General features: G+C 37.8%; 1 protein-coding gene across 1 annotated transcript in view; it reads right to left on the bottom strand.

The window, feature by feature from the left end:
- Positions 1 to 833: 833 nt before the first annotated feature.
- Positions 834 to 20,162, bottom strand: part of LOC128221674 (very low-density lipoprotein receptor-like) — a 32,015-nt gene continuing 12,686 nt past the window's right edge. The window contains exons 7-11 of the mRNA XM_052930273.1: positions 16,767 to 16,868; positions 15,086 to 15,173; positions 4,798 to 4,840; positions 3,095 to 3,201; positions 834 to 1,867 (exon numbers count right to left, since the gene is read on the bottom strand). Coding sequence (XP_052786233.1) covers positions 1,717 to 1,867; positions 3,095 to 3,201; positions 4,798 to 4,840; positions 15,086 to 15,173; positions 16,767 to 16,868 — 491 coding nt within the window. The 3' untranslated portion in view covers positions 834 to 1,716. The remainder of the gene's footprint in view (positions 1,868 to 3,094; positions 3,202 to 4,797; positions 4,841 to 15,085; positions 15,174 to 16,766; positions 16,869 to 20,162) is intronic.

The raw sequence follows: 20,162 nt of genomic DNA, 5'->3' as shown, positions 1-20,162 counted from the left end.
TTCAAAACAGCTACAGTCGAACCCCGTTGGCTCGACTTTGCTTGGTTCGAATTCCTCGTTCGCTCGAACTTGATGTATGACCGCTTTCTTTAGACTTCTTTAAAAAGAAGGTAAACAATCCCGCTTGGGTCGAATTTTCCGAGGCTCAATGATTTTTTGCCGGTCCCGGGATTCGACTGTAATGCCAAGTGTTTTCTATCCGTCTCACAATAACTGAATGAGAGGAGGTAGGACTTTTATATAAGCTTCTCGGAATTTTCTGCTTGATGGGTTATGACAAGCTTAAAGATGCACTCTTAAATAAGATTGACCACAATTAATAATATTGTTTAAATATTCCAAAAAGGTTGAATAAATGTCCTTGAAACAAAGGTTCTTATAAAGGAAACCGAGTTTAATTTGACAGAAATGAGCATAAAATACGGTATTTCTACCTTATGAGACGATAGTAGATCACATTAAATATTTAACATTCACCAATCATTTAATATTTTGTGCACATTTTGCTATTAAATACACAGTTACAATCTTGTTATCAGTAACTAATAGTTTCCATTAATGCATTATTTAGTATGTAGTTAAAGGTTTATCAGTCAAAAGTGATGTTTGTTATACATGTGTATGTAATGATTTTGAACAAGAGTGTCACTTTAAGCGATAACATTAAAGATTCTATGCTTTTTAATCTCCACATGGTTTTCTTTTTTCGCCAAGTCAGAAGGTTTCGAAAAGGGAACAAGACGCCAATTAAATCAAAGCATAGAATATTATTTGTTCTCTAGTTATACAACAGTAAAAACAAATAAACAGTATTTCATATTTATATTTACTTTGAGGATGCATTGATAAACATGCAAAGGCATTCGGAACTGCTCGGCCATTTATCATTGAAAACAACCTCGTATATATATGTACGGTTTACAATGTCTGAAATCTGAACACTTGAACTACCTAAGAAGAAGATCGCGAAGTACTTTTAATTTAACTCTTTGGAATCTTAATTATGCTTGCAATAATACAATTCAGTGACATTCAACTTAAACTTAGATATAAATATACACGTTAAAATACTTCATTTAATTAATAATATAATTCAAAATTGAACGAACCACTTCTATTGATATCCGATGTTGTTTTTGTTAAAAAATAATTGACAAGGAAATCCGAATGCATGGCAATAATCAAGTAAATGTAGATTGGTCAACATATTCATATGTTGTAATCTTTATAAATAAAACAAAAAAGCTTTCGAAATATTCTTAAATTAATTATTTTCAGTAATTATTGAAAAATATAAGATAAGATAAATTTTATTTCCAGTCATGGGTCATGTTATATGACATGTTAATCACAGTTTACATAATGCAGAAAATAAATTGAAACAATAAGGTAACATATTAAGTAAATGTTAGTAAGGCTTCATTTTGATTTTTTTAAACACAAATAACATAAGCTCATTTGGAAAATTAATAAACATGTTTCCCATTTCCTTTTTATGCTTTACTAACTTGTGTTTTCAACTGTTGTGTTTAGTGACAATAATGAAATACCATAAACTAAACTACTACTTAAATATCCAGATTTGATGTTTCAGTCTGATTATAACTTACTAATGGAAATCAGATATACGAACAGGGAAATAAAGATCATGGAAAAATAATTAATTTCATTGCAACCATTGTTATCAATTTAAAAGAATAATGTCGAGGTAATATTTTATGGAGTGCATTCGATATGCAAGACATCGTCCTGGTCGCATGTTACATCAACGCCGCGGCAGTCACTCAACGTTTCCATACTACAATCGACAGGAATGATATCTCCAGTTGACATGCCAAATGTTTGAGAAGCCAATTTAATGCCCGATCTGTAAATGGGGGACATATTATAAGAATTTTTAATACTCTACGTTATTATTGCAGTAAACGTATGCAGTGATAATTGTGTATGCATAATTCAAAACTATGGGGCTGTATTTAGTCGGAGATGATAGACATAATACTTTGCATTTATGCAAGCGGGTACTTAACGTGAAACGCTCTTTCAGCTCATTATCTGTCCGCCCGGTTAGCTCAATCGGCAGAGCGTTGGACTCTGAATCGGACAACCCGGGTTCGATTCCTGGGCGGACCAGGTCACTTCCGTTGTGATTGGTTATGAAATCCTTTCTACGACCATTCGCACTGTACCACTGCCCCTGAAGAAGTTGTCAGTTCCTTGCAGAGGTGAAGGCACCTAGTACTAGTTCTGCCCTGGATAGGTGAGCGGTGGTTGAACTGTCACTCTGGGACCCTTCAATGTGCTCAAGCCGGGACCCGGAGTATAAACTACTTACACCACCAGCTCATTATCATTTCATCGGGAACTAGACATATTTCCATTATGTGTTAAGCGACACATTCTAGATTCACTTATATTATAATTAAAAAAACATATCTTATGTTTGTTTATAAAATGTTAATCATTTAAAATAATAACGAGTCTGCCTTACACAGACGCATGTATTAAGTGTTTCTCCCTTCTAAAGGACATTACGGCAACCTGTTTATGAACATTCGTGTATAAATAGAGCAAGCAATTCCAATACCTATTTATAAATAGTTATAGATAAATATTGACATATTGACTTCAGAGTTCTAGAATTTCCAATATATATTTTAACGATAGATCAACATGTATTCCAACATGTATTCCATCCAATAATTGTTCTTTGTCCAAGTATGAAAGGTTAGTTTATAGAGTATTTATTTTTTACGTGTATTGCATGAAAATAATAAATTTGAGTCACCACTTGTCTTTTACCATGTATACGGTTTATATATATATATACACACACTTGACTTATTCCCTAGTATTGTACGTATATGTATTTTAGACGCAAAAAACTCTGTGACATCATCCGACACTTTTACAAAAGAGTACAAATAGCAGGGATACATTGAATTTAGTACTGTCGAGTTTTTTTTTAAATGAATTTACTTTTTTTGCAATAAAAACAATCCCGTATGATGACTATTATTCAAAGCCTAAACTAAATCAATAATCAACGACAGCTTCTATTAAAAGAGGAAGGGATTGGGGAAAGCTTACTTACGTGTAACCGAATTCTATGCATGCCAACGTTTGGACCAGGTCGGTTAAAGGCTCACATATGGCATTACAGGGATTGTTCGGACCATTCGGACATTGTTCCAATCGACCCTATAATACAATATAATTATTAGTAGTGCGTTTTCAAAACAATCGAGAACGATATAACTACAGTGCTAATAACCTTTAATTATATATATTCATAATACATGTCATTAAAATGACACACTATTTTGCTTTGACGTCAATTCAAAGTGACACTCTTATTTAAAATCAATACAAACACATGTATAACAAACATCAATTTGACTAATTAACCTTTAACTACTTACTAAATAATGCATTTATAGAAAATATTTATTACTGATAACAAGATTTTAACCGTGTTTTAATAGCTGAAAACGCAAAAATATTAAATGATTGCTGAATGCTTAAAGATTTACTGTGATCTACTATAGTCGCATAAGGTAGAAATACATTGTTTAAACTCATTTCTTTCAAATCAAACTCGGTATCCTACATAAGAACCATTGTTTTCGACATGTATTCATCCTTTTTGGAGTAATAAAACAATACTATTAAATGTGGTAAATCTTTTTTGGGAGTAATAGTGCATCTTTAATATCGCGCAATAGAAAATTTATGACTGGACGTGAGCATAGTGGAATAAGGCCGTATTGCACTGAAATGGAACAGGACTTCCGTCTTTTGCGAAATGTCCTGCATGTGTATATATGATTGATGGGAGACTAATTAAAATAAATACAGTACATTTGAAATTTATTCGGTGAATTTTAAACATATGCCCATATAACATTTAATCATATTTTAAACAAAACAACCTTTGATCTATGTCGGTACATCAGTTGAAGTAGTTGGTTAATTTTTGAATTATAGCATAAATTAAATATAGAATTTTAGAGTTGTATTTATAGTTAGAAGTTTAATTTGATTGCCAGTGAAGTGTATTATTGCAAACATAATTAAGATTCCCAAGAGTTTGGTCATCAAGTTTAACTGCTAAATAAAATTACTACCCGATCTACTTGTATCGGACTTAAACGTATCGCTTTTCGAGTATGTAAACCGTCCAAATACATCCGAGGTTGGTTTCGATAAAAAATGGCCGAGGAGCTCTGAATGGTTTAATCTGTGAGAGTGCAGCTTTAAAGGTTTCTAGAACTACGATTTAATTCAGAAGATCGTTTATCTAGGGTCTCGTGAAGTCCGTACCTACAAAACTCGACACGAAGCGAATACAACCTCACGTATCCGACCGCCGTACTATAAGTAATAGATACAGTACGTGTTTTTCTTCACAGGTGTCTTCTTACAGACGTAAGAAGCCGTTTCGCTAGGACGAACACCAATTTTGTCAGAGGCGAAGTGTATTGCGTATAATAGTGAGCATATAAATGCATAAATAAATAAATAAATAAATAAATACAGGTTTATAAATTAATAAATAGAACTATTTTTCCGAAAGATAAACATTAGAGTATTATCATGACCTTTCTAAATACAATGTATCAGCTAGTGGGATTACTCGAAAGTGCACGGTCCGCTTACAACCGTAAGAAGACACTTTTTCAATAGCTCTGCTGGGGATATAGTCGTTTAAATTCTATTATAATAATGAGAGTGTTTGTGTTTCTTTAATATACATTTTAAAAGCTTAGAAAACCGTCAAACTTTCAATTTAATTACCTTTAGCGGATGACACCCCATCGACCCATTGCCCCCACAAAGCCTGAAAACGTAATAATGAACATAATTATTGCTATGTCAAACTTAATTTAGCCATGTTTCAAAAATCATCATTAAGAGCTCTATGTCGTCGTTTCACTTATACCAATGTTCGTATATCACGTGATAAATTACGTCACAAATGTTACGTCGGAGGGCAGCGTTTTGCCTCAAATGAAGACTTTAATCAAAGATCACTTTACTTTTAATTCACCATATTAAATTAAACGTGGCACAGTCTATGCCGCTTACATAACCCCGCATTAGGTCTTTTACAACAGTTTAATTGAAAGTTTAGTTTTTTATTACACACAAACCATTTCACGAAACCGCCGCCTAATGGAGCTCTGTCAAAACATTATTTTGGAAACAGGTTTGTTGAAGTATTTGAGGAAATAACTCACTTAATCAAGCTCCGGTAATATAACGAAGGCGGGGCTCTTTAAGTGGCATAGACTGACCTTTGTTTCATTTAAGATGGTGAAGTAAAAGAAATGTTATCTTTGCTTTAGGTCATCTTTCGAAGGAAAATGTTGCCTTCCGAAATAGCATTTTTGACGTAATCTTTACGTGGTATACACACACTGAATACAATTACCATGAAAATTATTAAGAAACGCCAAAAAGCCAAACATAACATATTTAAATGCACTAGGCTAATACCTTACTGACATTGAACGAGAGAAAGACGCATCAAATGCATCAAAAACTCAATAATAAAGTGAAAGGTAGGATGACTTACCAAGTCGTTAAAATGATACACATTAACCATGTTTTGAATCTTGCAAAGACCACAACCATATCACATAATCATCAAAATAGCTTTACCAATAAATGAAGGGATAACCGACATGGAACGGTCAGTGGTATAAGAGTTTAGTGAAACAAGAAATAAAAAGGGTCTTTATAGGAATAGGTATTTGCTACTGTCCATCACTATAACCGTCCATCACTATTATGATTCATCACTACAACTGCCCATAACTACTACTTCCAATCACTACTACTGCTACTGTCCATCACTACAACTGTCCATCAATACTCCTGTCCATCACTACTCCTGTCCATCCCTACTACTGTCCATCACTATTACTGTCCTCCACTACTAATGTCCATCAATACAACTGTCCATCACTACTACTGTCCACCACTACAATTGTCCACCAATACTACTGTCCATCTCTACTACTGTCCATCACTACTACTGTCCACCACTACTACTGTCCACCATTACTACTGTCAATCACAACTACTGTCCATCACAACTACTGTCAACCACTACTACTGTCAATCACTGTCAATCACTCCTACTGTCCATCACTAATACTGTCCATCACTCCTACTGTCAACCACTACTACTGTACATCACTACTACTGTCCATCACTACTACTGTACATCAATACTACTATTCATCACTACTACTGTCAATCATTCTTACTGTCAATCACTCCTACTGTCCATCACTACTACTGTCCATCACTACTACTGTCCATCACTACTACTGCCAATCACTACTACTGTCCATCACTACTACTGTCCATCACTACTACTGTCCATCACTACTACTGTCAACCACTACTACTGTCCATCACAACTACTGTCAATCACTACTGCTATCCATCACTACTACTATTCATCACTGCTACTATCCATCACTAGTACTGTCCATAACTACTACTGTCAATAACAACTACTGTCCATCACAACTACTGTCAATCACTACTACTGTTCATCACTACTACTGTCCATCACTACTACAGTCAATCACTACTACTGTCAACCACTACTACTGTCAATCACTACTACTGTCAATCACTACTACTGTCCATCACTATTACTATTCATTACTACTACTGTCCATAACAAGTACTGTCCATCACTACTACTGTAACACAACTACTGTCCATCACAACAACTGTCAATCACTACTACTGTCCAACACTACTACTATCCATCACTACTACAGTCAATCACTACTACTGTCAACCACTACTACTGTCAATCACTAATACTGTCAACCACTACTACTGTCCATCACTCCTACTGTCAATCACTACTACTGTCAACCATTACTACTGTCAATCACTACTACAGTCAACCACTACTACTGTCAACCACTACTACTGTCCATCACTACTACTGTCAATCACAACTACTGTCCATCACTACTACTGTCCATCACTACTACTGTCAATCACACCTACTGTCCATCACTACTACTGTCAACCACTACTACTGTCCATCACTACTACTGTCAATCACTACTACTGTCAACCATTACTACTGTCAATCACTACTACAGTCAACCACTACTACTGTCAACCACTACTACTGTCCATCACTACTACTGTCCATCACTACTACTGTCCATCACTACTACTGTCAACCACTACTACTGTCCATCACTACTACTGTCAACCACTACTACTTTCCATCACTTCTACTATCCATCACAACTACTGTCAATCACTACTACTGTACATCACTACTACTGTCAGCCACTACTACTGTCCACCACTACTACTGTATATCACTACTATTATCAATCACTTCTACGTCCATCACAACTACTGTCAATCACTACTTCTGTCCATCACTACTTCTGTCCATCACTCCTACTGTCAACCACTAATACTGTCCATCACTACTACTGTCAACCACTACTACTGTCCATCACTCCTACTGTCAACCACTACTACTGTCCATCACTACTACTGTCCATCACTACTACTGTCAACCACTTCTACTGCCAATCACTACTACTGTCCATCACTACTACTGTCCATCACTACTACTGTCCATCACTACTACTGTCAATCACTACTACTGTCCATCACTACTACCGTCCATCACAACTACTGTCCATCACTACTACTGTCCATCACAACTACTGTCCATCACTACTACTGTCCATCACTACTACTGTCCATCACTCCTACTGTCAACCACTACTACTGTCCATCACTACTACAGTCCATCACTACTACTGTCAACCACTTCTACTGTCAATCACTCCTACTGTCAATCAACCCTACTGTCCATCACTACCACTGTCCATCACTACCAATGTCCATCACTCCTACTGTCCATCACTACTACTATCAACCAAAACTACTGTCAATCACAACTACTGTCCATCACAACTACTGTCAATTACTACTACTGTCCATCACTACTTCTGTCCATCACTACTACTGTCCTTCACTCCTACTGTCCATCACTACTACTGTCCATCACTACTACTGCCAATCACTACTACTGTCCATCACTACTACTGTCCATCACTACTACTGTCAACCACTACTACTGTCCATCACAACTACTGTCAATCACTACTGCTATCCATCACTACTACTATTCATCACTGCTACTGTCCATCACTAGTACTGTCCATCACTACTACTGTCAATCACTACTACTGTCAATCACTACTACTGTCCATCACTACTACTATTCATTACTACTACTGTCCATAACAAGTACTGTCCATCACTACTACTGTAACACAACTACTGTCCATCACAACAACTGTCAATCACTACTACTGTCCAACACTACTACTATCCATCACTACTACAGTCAATCACTACTACTGTCCATCACTACTACAGTCAATCACTACTACTGTCCATCACAACAACTGTCAATCACTACTACTGTCAACCACTACTACTGTCAATCACTAATACTGTCAACCACTACTACTATCCACCACTACTACTGTCCATCACTCCTACTGTCAATCACTACTACTGTCAACCATTACTACTGTCAATCACTACTACAGTCAACCACTACTACTGTCAACCACTACTACTGTCCATCACTACTACTGTCAATCACAACTACTGTCCATCACTACTACTGTCCATCACTACTACTGTCAATCACACCTACTGTCCATCACTACTACTGTCAACCACTACTACTGTCCATCACTACTACTGTCAATCACTACTACTGTCAACCATTACTACTGTCAATCACTACTACAGTCAACCACTACTACTGTCAACCACTACTACTGTCCATCACTACTACTGTCCATCACTACTACTGTCCATCACTACTACTGTCAACCACTACTACTGTCCATCACTACTACTGTCAACCACTACTACTTTCCATCACTTCTACTATCCATCACAACTACTGTCAATCACTACTACTGTACATCACTACTACTGTCAGCCACTACTACTGTCCACCAGTACTACTGTATATCACTACTATTATCAATCACTTCTACGTCCATCACAACTACTGTCAATCACTACTACTGTCCATCACTATTTCTGTCCATCACTCCTACTGTCAACCACTTATACTGTCCATCACTACTACTGTCAACCACGACTACTGTCCATCACTCCTACTGTCAACCACTACTACTGTCCATCACTACTACTGTCCATCACTACTACTGTCATCCACTTCTACTGCCAATCACTACTACTGTCCATCACTACTACTGTCCATCACTACTACTCATCAATACTACTGTCCATCACTACTACTGTCCATCACTACTACTGTCAATCACTACTACTGTCCATCACTACTACTGTCCATCACTACTACTGTCCATCACTACTACTGTCCATCACTACTACTGTCCATCACTACTACTGTCCATCACTACTACTGTCCATCACTACTACTGTCCATCACTACTACTGTCAACCACTACTACTGTCCATCACTACTACTGTCCATCACTACTACTGTCAACCACTACTACTGTCAATCACTCCTACTGTCAATCAACCCTACTGTCCATCACTACCACTGTCCATCACTACCACTGTCCATCACTCCTACTGTCCATCACTACTACTATCAACCAAAACTACTGTCAATCACAACTACTGTCCATCACAACTACTGTCAATTACTACTACTGTCCATCACTACTTCTGTCCATCACTACTACTGTCCTTCACTCCTACTGTCCATCACTACTACTGTACATTACTACTACTGTCCATCACTACTACTGTCAACCACAACTACTGTCAATCACAACTACTGTCCATCACTACTACTGTCCATCACTACTACTGTCAACCACTACTACTGTCCATCACAACTACTGTCAATCACTACTGCTATCCATCACTACTACTATTCATCACTGCTACTGTCCATCACTAGTACTGTCCATAACTACTACTGTCAATCACTACTACTGTCAATCACTACTACTGTCCATCACTACTACTATTCATTACTACTACTGTCCATAACAAGTACTGTCCATCACTACTACTGTAACACAACTACTGTCCATCACAACAACTGTCAATCACTACTACTGTCCAACACTACTACTATCCATCACTACTACAGTCAATCACTACTACTGTCCATCACTACTACAGTCAATCACTACTACTGTCCATCACAACAACTGTCAATCACTACTACTGTCAACCACTACTACTGTCAATCACTAATACTGTCAACCACTACTACTATCCACCACTACTACTGTCCATCACTCCTACTGTCAATCACTACTACTGTCAACCATTACTACTGTCAATCACTACTACAGTCAACCACTACTACTGTCAACCACTACTACTGTCCATCACTACTACTGTCAATCACTACTACTGTCCATCACTACTACTGTCCATCACTACTACTGTCAATCACTACTACTGTCCATCACTACTACTGTCAACCACTACTACTGTCCATCACTACTACTGTCAATCACTACTACTGTCAACCATTACTACTGTCAATCACTACTACAGTCAACCACTACTACTGTCAACCACTACTACTGTCCATCACTACTACTGTCCATCACTACTACTGTCCATCACTACTACTGTCAACCACTACTACTGTCCATCACTACTACTGTCAACCACTACTACTGTCCATCACTACTACTATCCATCACAACTACTGTCAATCACTACTACTGTACATCACTACTACTGTCAGCCACTACTACTGTCCACCAGTACTACTGTATATCACTACTATTATCAATCACTTCTACGTCCATCACAACTACTGTCAATCACTACTACTGTCCATCACTATTTCTGTCCATCACTCCTACTGTCAACCACTTATACTGTCCATCACTACTACTGTCAACCACTACTACTGTCCATCACTCCTACTGTCAACCACTACTACTGTCCATCACTACTACTGTCCATCACTACTACTGTCATCCACTTCTACTGCCAATCACTACTACTGTCCATCACTACTACTGTCCATCACTACTACTGTCCATCACTACTACTGTCCATCACTACTACTGTCAATCACTACTACTGTCCATCACTACTACCGTCCATCACAACTACTGTCCATCACTACTACTGTCCATCACAACTACTGTCCATCACTACTACTGTCCATCACTACTACTGTCCATCACTACTACTGTCCATCACTACTACTGTCAACCACTACTACTGTCCATCACTACTACTGTCCATCACTACTACTGTCAACCACTACTACTGTCAATCACTCCTACTGTCAATCAACCCTACTGTCCATCACTACCACTGTCCATCACTACCACTGTCCATCACTCCTACTGTCCATCACTACTACTATCAACCAAAACTACTGTCAATCACAACTACTGTCCATCACAACTACTGTCAATCACTACTACTGTCCATCACTACTTCTGTCCATCACTACTACTGTCCATCACTCCTACTGTCCATCACTACTACTGTACATCACTACTACTGTCCATCACTACTACTGTCAACCACAACTACTGTCAATCACAACTACTGTCCATCACTACTACTGTCCATTACTACTACAGTCCATCACAACTACTGTCAATCAAAACTACTGTCCATCACTACTACTGTCCATCACAACTACTGTCAATCACTACAACTGTCCATCACTTCTACTGTCCATCACTACTACTGTCAATCACAACTATTTTCCATCACAACTACCGTCAATCACTACTACCGTCCATCGCTACCACTGTCCATCACTACTACTGTTCATCACTACTACTGTCCATCACTTCTTCTGTCCATCACTTCTACTGTCCATCACTTCTATTGTTCATCACTTCTACTGTCCATCACTACTACTGTCCATCACTTCTACTGTCCATCTTAAATAATGTCAATCACTACTACTGTCCACCACTTCTACTGTCCATCATTACTACTGTCCATCACTTCTACTGTCCACCACTACTACTGTCCATCACTACTACTGTCCATCACTACTACTGTCCACTACTGTCAATCACTTCTACTGTCCATCACTTCTACTGCCCATCATTAATACTGTCCATCACAACTACTATCAATCACTACTACTATCCATCACTACTACTATCCATCACTACTACTATCCATCACTCCTACTGTTCGTCACTACTACTGTCCATTACTACTACTATTCATCACAACTACTATCCATCACTTTTACTGTCCATCACTACTACTGTCTATCACTTCTACTGTCCATCACTTCTACTGTCAATCACTTCTACTATCCACCACTACTACTGTCCATCACTACTACTGTCCATCACTACTACTGTCCATTACTACTACTGTCTACAACTACTTCTGTCCATTACTACTTCTGTCCATTACTACTACTGTCCACCACTACTTCTGTCCATTAGTAATACTGTCCATCACTACTTCTGTCCATTACTACTACTGCACATCACAACTACTGTACATTACTTATACTGTCCATCACTTCAACTGCCCATTTCTACTACTGTCCATAACTCTTACTATCCATCACTCCTACTGTCCATTACTACTACTGTCAATCACTACTACTGTCCACCACTACTACCGTCCATTACTACTACTGTCCATCACTCCAACTGTCAATTACTATTACTGTCCATTACTACTACTGTTCATCACTCCTACTGTCACTTACTACTACTGTCCATTTCTACTACTGTTCATCACTCCTAATGTCCATTAGTACTACTGTCCATTACCACTAATATCCATCTCTGCTACTGTCCACCACTTCTACTCTCCATCACTACTACTGTCCATTACTACTACTATCCACCACTACTACTCTCCATCACTACTACTGTCCATTACTACTACTGTCCATCACTACTACTATCCATCACTTCTACTGTCCATCACTTCTACTGTCCATCACTACTACTGTCCATCACTACTACTGTCAATCACAACTACTGTCCATCACTACTACTGTCCATTACTACTACTTTCCACCACTACTACTGTCCATCACTACTACTGTCCACCACTACTACTGTCCACCACTCCTACTGTCAATTACTACTACTGTCCATTACTACTACTGTCCATCACTACTACTGTCCATCACTACTACTGTCCATCACTACTTCTGTCCACTACTGTCCATCACTACTACTGTCCATCACTACTTCTGTCCACTACTGTCCATCACTACTACTGTCCATCACTTCTACTGTCCATCACTTCTACTGTCCATCACTTCTACTGCCCATCATTAATACTGTCCATTACTACTACTGTCTACAACTACTTCTGTCCATTACTACTTCTGTCCATTACTACTACTGTCCACCACTACTACTCTCCATCACTACTACTGTCCATTACTACTACTATCCATTAAAGCCAATATCCATAGTTTTTATCTATAACTATATTACCCATCACCACTTATATCCATCACTATTACTATCCCTAACTACTACTATCTATGACTACTACCCACCACCAGTTATATCCATCACTACTACTATCCATCACTACAACTATCCATTAAAGCCAATATCCATAGTTTTTATCTATAACTATATTACCCATCACCACTTATATCCATCACTATTACTATCCCTAACTACTACTATCTATGACTACTACCCACCACCACTTATATCCATCACTACTACTATCCATCACTACAACTATCCATTAAAGCCAATATCCATAGTTTTTATCTATAACTATATTACCCATCACCACTTATATATATCACTATTACTATCCCTAACTACTATTATCTATGACTACTACCCACCACCACCACTTATATCCATCCCTACTACTATCCATCACTACAACTATCCATTAAAGCCAATATCCATAGTTTTTATCTATAACTATATTACCCATCACCACTTATATCCATCACTATTACTATCCCTAACTACTACTATCTATGACTACTACCCACCACCACTTATATCCATGACTACTACTATCCATCACTACAACTATCCATTAAAGCCAATATCCATAGTTTTTATCTATAACTATATTACCCATCACCACTTATATCCATCACTGTTACTATCCCTAACCACTACTATCTATGACTACTACCCACCACCACTTATATCCATCACTATTGCTATCCCTAACTACTACTATCTATGACTACTACCCACAACCACTTATATCCATCACTATTGCCATCCCTAACTACTACTATCTATGACTACTACCCACCACCACTTATATCCATCACTATTACTATCCATCACTACAACTATCCATTAAAGCCAATATCCATAGTTTTTATCTATAACTATACTACCCACCACCACTTATATCCATCACTGTTACTATCCCTAACTATTACTATCTATGACTACTACCAATCATTTCTAATATCTCGATATATCATTACTACTGTCCATCAATACCGCTTATTTTGATATGTCATTACTACTATCTCTTACTACTTCATATAACTTTTATCTATATATACCACTATCTATCACTAATACCATCCAAAACTACCGTCTGTTATTAGACTGCCCTTTACATGTTATACATGTTATGCTATACTATTGATTGATTGTCTTGAATTCGCCAAGATATTACGATTGTCGTGATATATATGAGATGTACACATGTAAAGAAATAGTTCATTAGCTAAATATTCCGACGCTAGATATATATTATAAATTACGTGGTTAATAGGTGATCCGATATGGGATAAACGGGGCATAAGAAACCATATCGGGTGAGAGCAAAGCTCGAACCCGAATACTGTTTTCTCGCCCAGTATATCCCATATCGGGTCACCTACTAACCCCGTAACGTTTAAATCACGTCGACAACCTGTTTACATGCTTCATTTATCCATCGGAATCGGAAAAGAGACACCATTTTGGTACGATGTAAATTTGGGGACCCAATATGGAAAAAATATGGTGTCACCGCGTGACCAGTCCTTGACCAATTGCGTTGCGTCATTCATGTTGGAGGCGTGATATACCTGTATAAGCCCGAGGTGAGAAGTGTTGTACATCCTGTCACAGCGGAAGACTGGCCTCTGCAGATTCGACCGTAACAGAAGAACGGATCTAATGCAAATATTAAAAGATAATGTGACCCTCTAACCAACAACCGTTATAATCATAAACGATGTGGAACGATCAATGTTTTCATAGTCTTTTTCTTTCGCTGTAATGAGATACATTTTTGAAACGAAATGTTTGAATGGAAATACTACTGTAGGCTTGTTCAGATTCAAAAGCACCCAATTAAACCTTTTAAATGGCATTCCTTTTGTGTATCTTTAAAAATCGGCGTAGCTAGAAGAATGCCAAATTGTATCTTAAAGTGACACTCTTATTCAAAATAAATACATAAATAGTATAACAAACATCAATTTTGACTGATAAACCTTTAACTACTTACTAAATAATGCATTTGTGGAAAATATTTATTGCTGATAACAAGATTGTAACCGTGCATTTAAAAGCAGAATGCGCTAATAATAATAAATGATTGGTTAATGCTTAAACATTTACTGGGGTTTACTATAGTCTCGTGAGGTAAAAATACTGTGTTTTATGCTCATTTCTTTCAAATTAAACTCGGCATCCTTCATAATAACCATTGTTTTCGGCATTTATTCATCATTTTTGGAATAATAAAACATTATTAATAGTTGTGGTGTATCTTATTTTGGAGTAAGAGTGTATCTTTAAACATGATTCTAAGACGGCTTATCCACGTCCGTGTTGTACGACCATCTTCTAGTTTATTTTGGCTCTAAAATATCTTAATTATTTGGATGAAGGTTACCGTTTTGTCTTTGCCGATTTGTCTAGTTTTTTATCTTTATTTTGGAACTACTTTCTTCGTAGAGTAACAAGTTTTGATTGGTTAATATTTTTATTTTTGGCGTGAACTCAAATTTTCTTCATGGTCTTTTCTTTACTTATCTTCATTCTGTTTTTGGTTTAAAAGTTTAAAAGCGGATCGCATCGTTAATTTGAGAAGATTTATAACATTTCAAGAAATTACGTTATATTTTGGGGGAAATTGGACTAGATTCTTCGTTATATTCTTCTCATTCTTTTAGACGTGGATTTGCTACCTTACCTTTCAAAAATAATGTTAATGCTGATGAAATTCAAATTATTGGAGAATGGCGTTCTGATGTTTATAAGCGTTATATTTCCCTTGATATTTCAGATAATTAAATATTATTAGAAGCATTTCTCACAACTTTTACGTGTGATCATATGTTGTTGTGGCAATCTTTATTGTCTTTGTATGGCCGCTGGTTGGCCGTACCGACACAAACAAACGTTCTGTTTGGCCGTACCGACACATACAAACGTTCTTTTTGTCCGTACCGACACATACAAACGTTCTTTTTGTCCGTACCGACACATACAAACGTTCTCATTGACCGTACCGACACATACAAACGTTCTCATTGGCCGTATGGACACAAACAAACGTTCTAATCGGCCGTACCGGCACATGCAGACGTTCTAATTGGCCGTAACGACACATACAGACGTTCGGATTAACCGTATTAAAACAGTGAATTTATACTTCGGTAAACTCACTGTCGGAAACAATTATACTTCAATAAAGCGCTGGAGACAATGAAATAAATTCGGTTTTACATGCTCGAAATAAAATACTGCTTTCCGTACCTTCGTCTTTCACAGCATCGTTCATGTCCGTACATTCAACGTCCCTGTTACAGAGAGTAGCGCATTGCCCACTTGAGCACTTCACTTGTGTAGGCGCGCAGTCTGAAAGTTAAATGTTTAACACGAGTAAATGGAGTAGCAGGCAACATATGTATTAGAATACTTGCTACGCCTCATCTATGAGATGAATGTTGACCATCCTCTGCCAACCTTTTCATTAGAATAGTTGAGATGTTTCACGTTTCCATACGCGCAATCTATAAGTTGAATATTGACAGCCCTCTGCCAATCTTTTAAGAGAGAGAAATCAATAAGATGAATGTTGCCCCCCCCCCCTCTTGCAACTATTTATAATTACAATAGTAGTAATGCTTCATTTATCCATACAAGCAATCTAAAAGTTAAATGTTAACCGCCCTCTGGCAACCTTTAAATTGCAATAATGGTTACGTTTCACATGTCCAGACAACAATCCATGAGTTAAATGATGACCGCCCTCTGGCAACCTTTAAATTACAATAGTGGATACGTTTCACTTCCCCAGACAAGCAATTTATAAATTAAATGTTGATAGTCCTCTGGCAACCTTCAAATTACAATAGTGGTTACGTTTCACTTGTCCAGACAAGCAATCTATAAATAAAATGTTGACCGCCTTCTGGCAACCTTCAAATTACAATAGTGGTTTCGTTTCACTTGTCTAGACAAGCAACCTATAAGTTGAATGTTGTCCGCCCTCTGGCAACCTTGAAATTACAATAGTTGTAATGCTCAACTTGTCATTACAAGCAGTCCATAATGTTAATGTTGACCGCCCTCTGGCAACCTTTTGACTACAATAGCTGTAATGGTTGACTTCTCTTGACAAGTTATCTAAAAGTTGAATGTTGACAACCCATTACTAGTCTAGTTTGTAACTTAAATTTCAATAGTGTTCAAATTTTACTCATCCAGGCGTCATTCTTTAATTTAGATATTCAACTCTAGTAACAAGAAAATCTAGTTACCTAATAGGCGATATAAGTTCATGTGTCATTTTACGATAGAACAGCACACACCATGTTGCAACAAGCTTTGCGGTATTTGACATTATAGCTGCGCACAACAAGTTGAAACGAGCCATGCATGATTTGACGTCGTAACTGCTCACACCAAGTTGCAACAAGCTATGCTTCATTTGACATTATAGCTGCGCACATCATGTTGCAACATGCAATACGTCTTTTGACTTCATAGCTGCGCACACGATCTTTCAATACGCAATGCATCATTTGACTTCATAGCTGCGCACACGATCTTTCAATACGCAATGCATCATTTGACTTCATAGCTGCTCACACGATCTTTCAATACGCAATGCATCATTTGACTTCATAGTTGCTCATGCGATCGTTCAATACGCAATGCATCATTTGACTTCATAGCTGCGCACACGATCTTTCAATACGCAATGCATCATTTGACTTCATAGCTGCGCACACGATCTTTCAATACGCAATGCATCATTTGAAGTCATGGCTACGCACACCATGTTGCAACAAGTCATGCTTCATTTGACGTCAAAGCTGCGCACAACATATTGCAACAAGCAATGCGCCATTTGACGCCAAAGCTGCGCACAATATATAGCATCAAGCAATGCGTCATAGATTCAAGCACCAGGTTGCAACAAACCATGATCCAACAGTCAAAGCTGCTCCCACCGTGTTGAAAAAGGACATGCGTCATTTGACATTTAGCTGCTAACAACATGGTGCACGGAGCCATGTTTCATTTGACGTTATAGCTGCGCATAGCGTGTTGAAACGAGCCATGCATCATTTGACGTCATAGCTGCTCACACCAAGTTGCAACAAGTCATGCGTCATTTGACGTCATAGCTGCGCACGCCATGTTGCAATAAGTTCGCACACCATCATGTCATGTCATATTTGACGTCATAGCTGCGAAGTTGCAACAAGTCATGCGTCAATCAAGTTTTTATTTTTTTTGTCAACAAGACTCCGCGCACTTAGTCTCTATAACTTCGAGTACTATGCCACAATTAGCCAGGCGACACTCAAAAAGGACGTAAAATATACATTTTCTGATGGTATATACACAAAGGAAGTGGTAATTCCACGCCATGACTCCATATATTAAATAACAACAAGTTAGGTATTTGGTAACCATGCCGTGCATTACACAAAGGAAGTGGTAATTCCACGCCATGACTCCATATATTAAATAGCAACAAGTAAGGTATTTGGTAACCATGCCGTGCATTACACAAAGGAAGTGGTAATTCCACGCCATGACTCCATATATTAAATTGCAACAAGTTAGGTATTTGGTAACCATGCCGTGCATTACACAAAGGAAGTGGTAATTCCACGCCATGACTCTATATATTAAATAGCAACAAGTTAGGTAATTGGTAACCATGCCGTGCATTACACAAAGAAAGTGGTAATTCCACGCCATGACTCCATATATTAAATAGCAACAAGTTAGGTAATTGGTAACCATGTCGTGCATTACACAAAGGAAGTGGTAATTCCACGCCATGACTCCATATATTAAATAGCAACAAGTAAGGTATTTGGTAACCATGCCGTGCATTACACAAAGTAAGTGGTTATTCGACGTAATGACTCCATATATTAAATTGCAACAAGTGAGGTTATTTGTCACCATGCCTAGCATCATGCACAACGTGTGGCAATGTGTTAGCAGTATTCCGCACTCAATGTCACAAAAAATGCCAAGGTATAGGAAAATGTTAGGTAATTGGTCACAATGCCGTGAACTACACAAAATTATATTGCTTTCACCCAGTTAAGTCATTGTAATTTTTTACATAATTCTGTTCATTTTGTCACAACAAGGCGGGCGTCACCCAAACTGTGAAGACATTTGTCGACAGTCCTCTGCACACTGTGTTGTAACATATTGTGAGACACTTACGATATAAGGCCATTTTTCGCATTGACGCTGCACACTTTGCCACAAAATCCCGAGCGTCACCCAACAAATGAGGTTGACGTCATTACTCCGCATTCAATGTCGTAGCACTACGTGGGTCTCAAATATGAGAGGTTAATTGTCACCATGCCGTGCATATCAGAACAGAGGGTGTAATAACGACACCATGACTTCACACGTAATGTAGTGTTCATCCGCGTGTCACAGAAAATGAGGTAATTTGTAAACATGTCGTGCATTAACCAAAATGTGTAGTCCTTTGTTCGAAAACACCTCAGACTGTGATGCAACAAGCATTGCGTCATCCAAACATTTAAGGTAATTCTTCTCTTTATCCATGTTGCAACAAGCCCAGTGATAATTCGTCTTCATGATTCCGAACACTCTGTCGCAATACCTCATGCATTATCGAAGATGCGAAATAATTCGTCG

Source organism: Mya arenaria, chromosome 16, assembly GCF_026914265.1.
Source record: "Mya arenaria isolate MELC-2E11 chromosome 16, ASM2691426v1".
Lineage (NCBI taxonomy): Eukaryota > Metazoa > Mollusca > Bivalvia > Myida > Myidae > Mya > Mya arenaria.
This window is presented reverse-complemented; position numbering and strand designations above follow the sequence as displayed.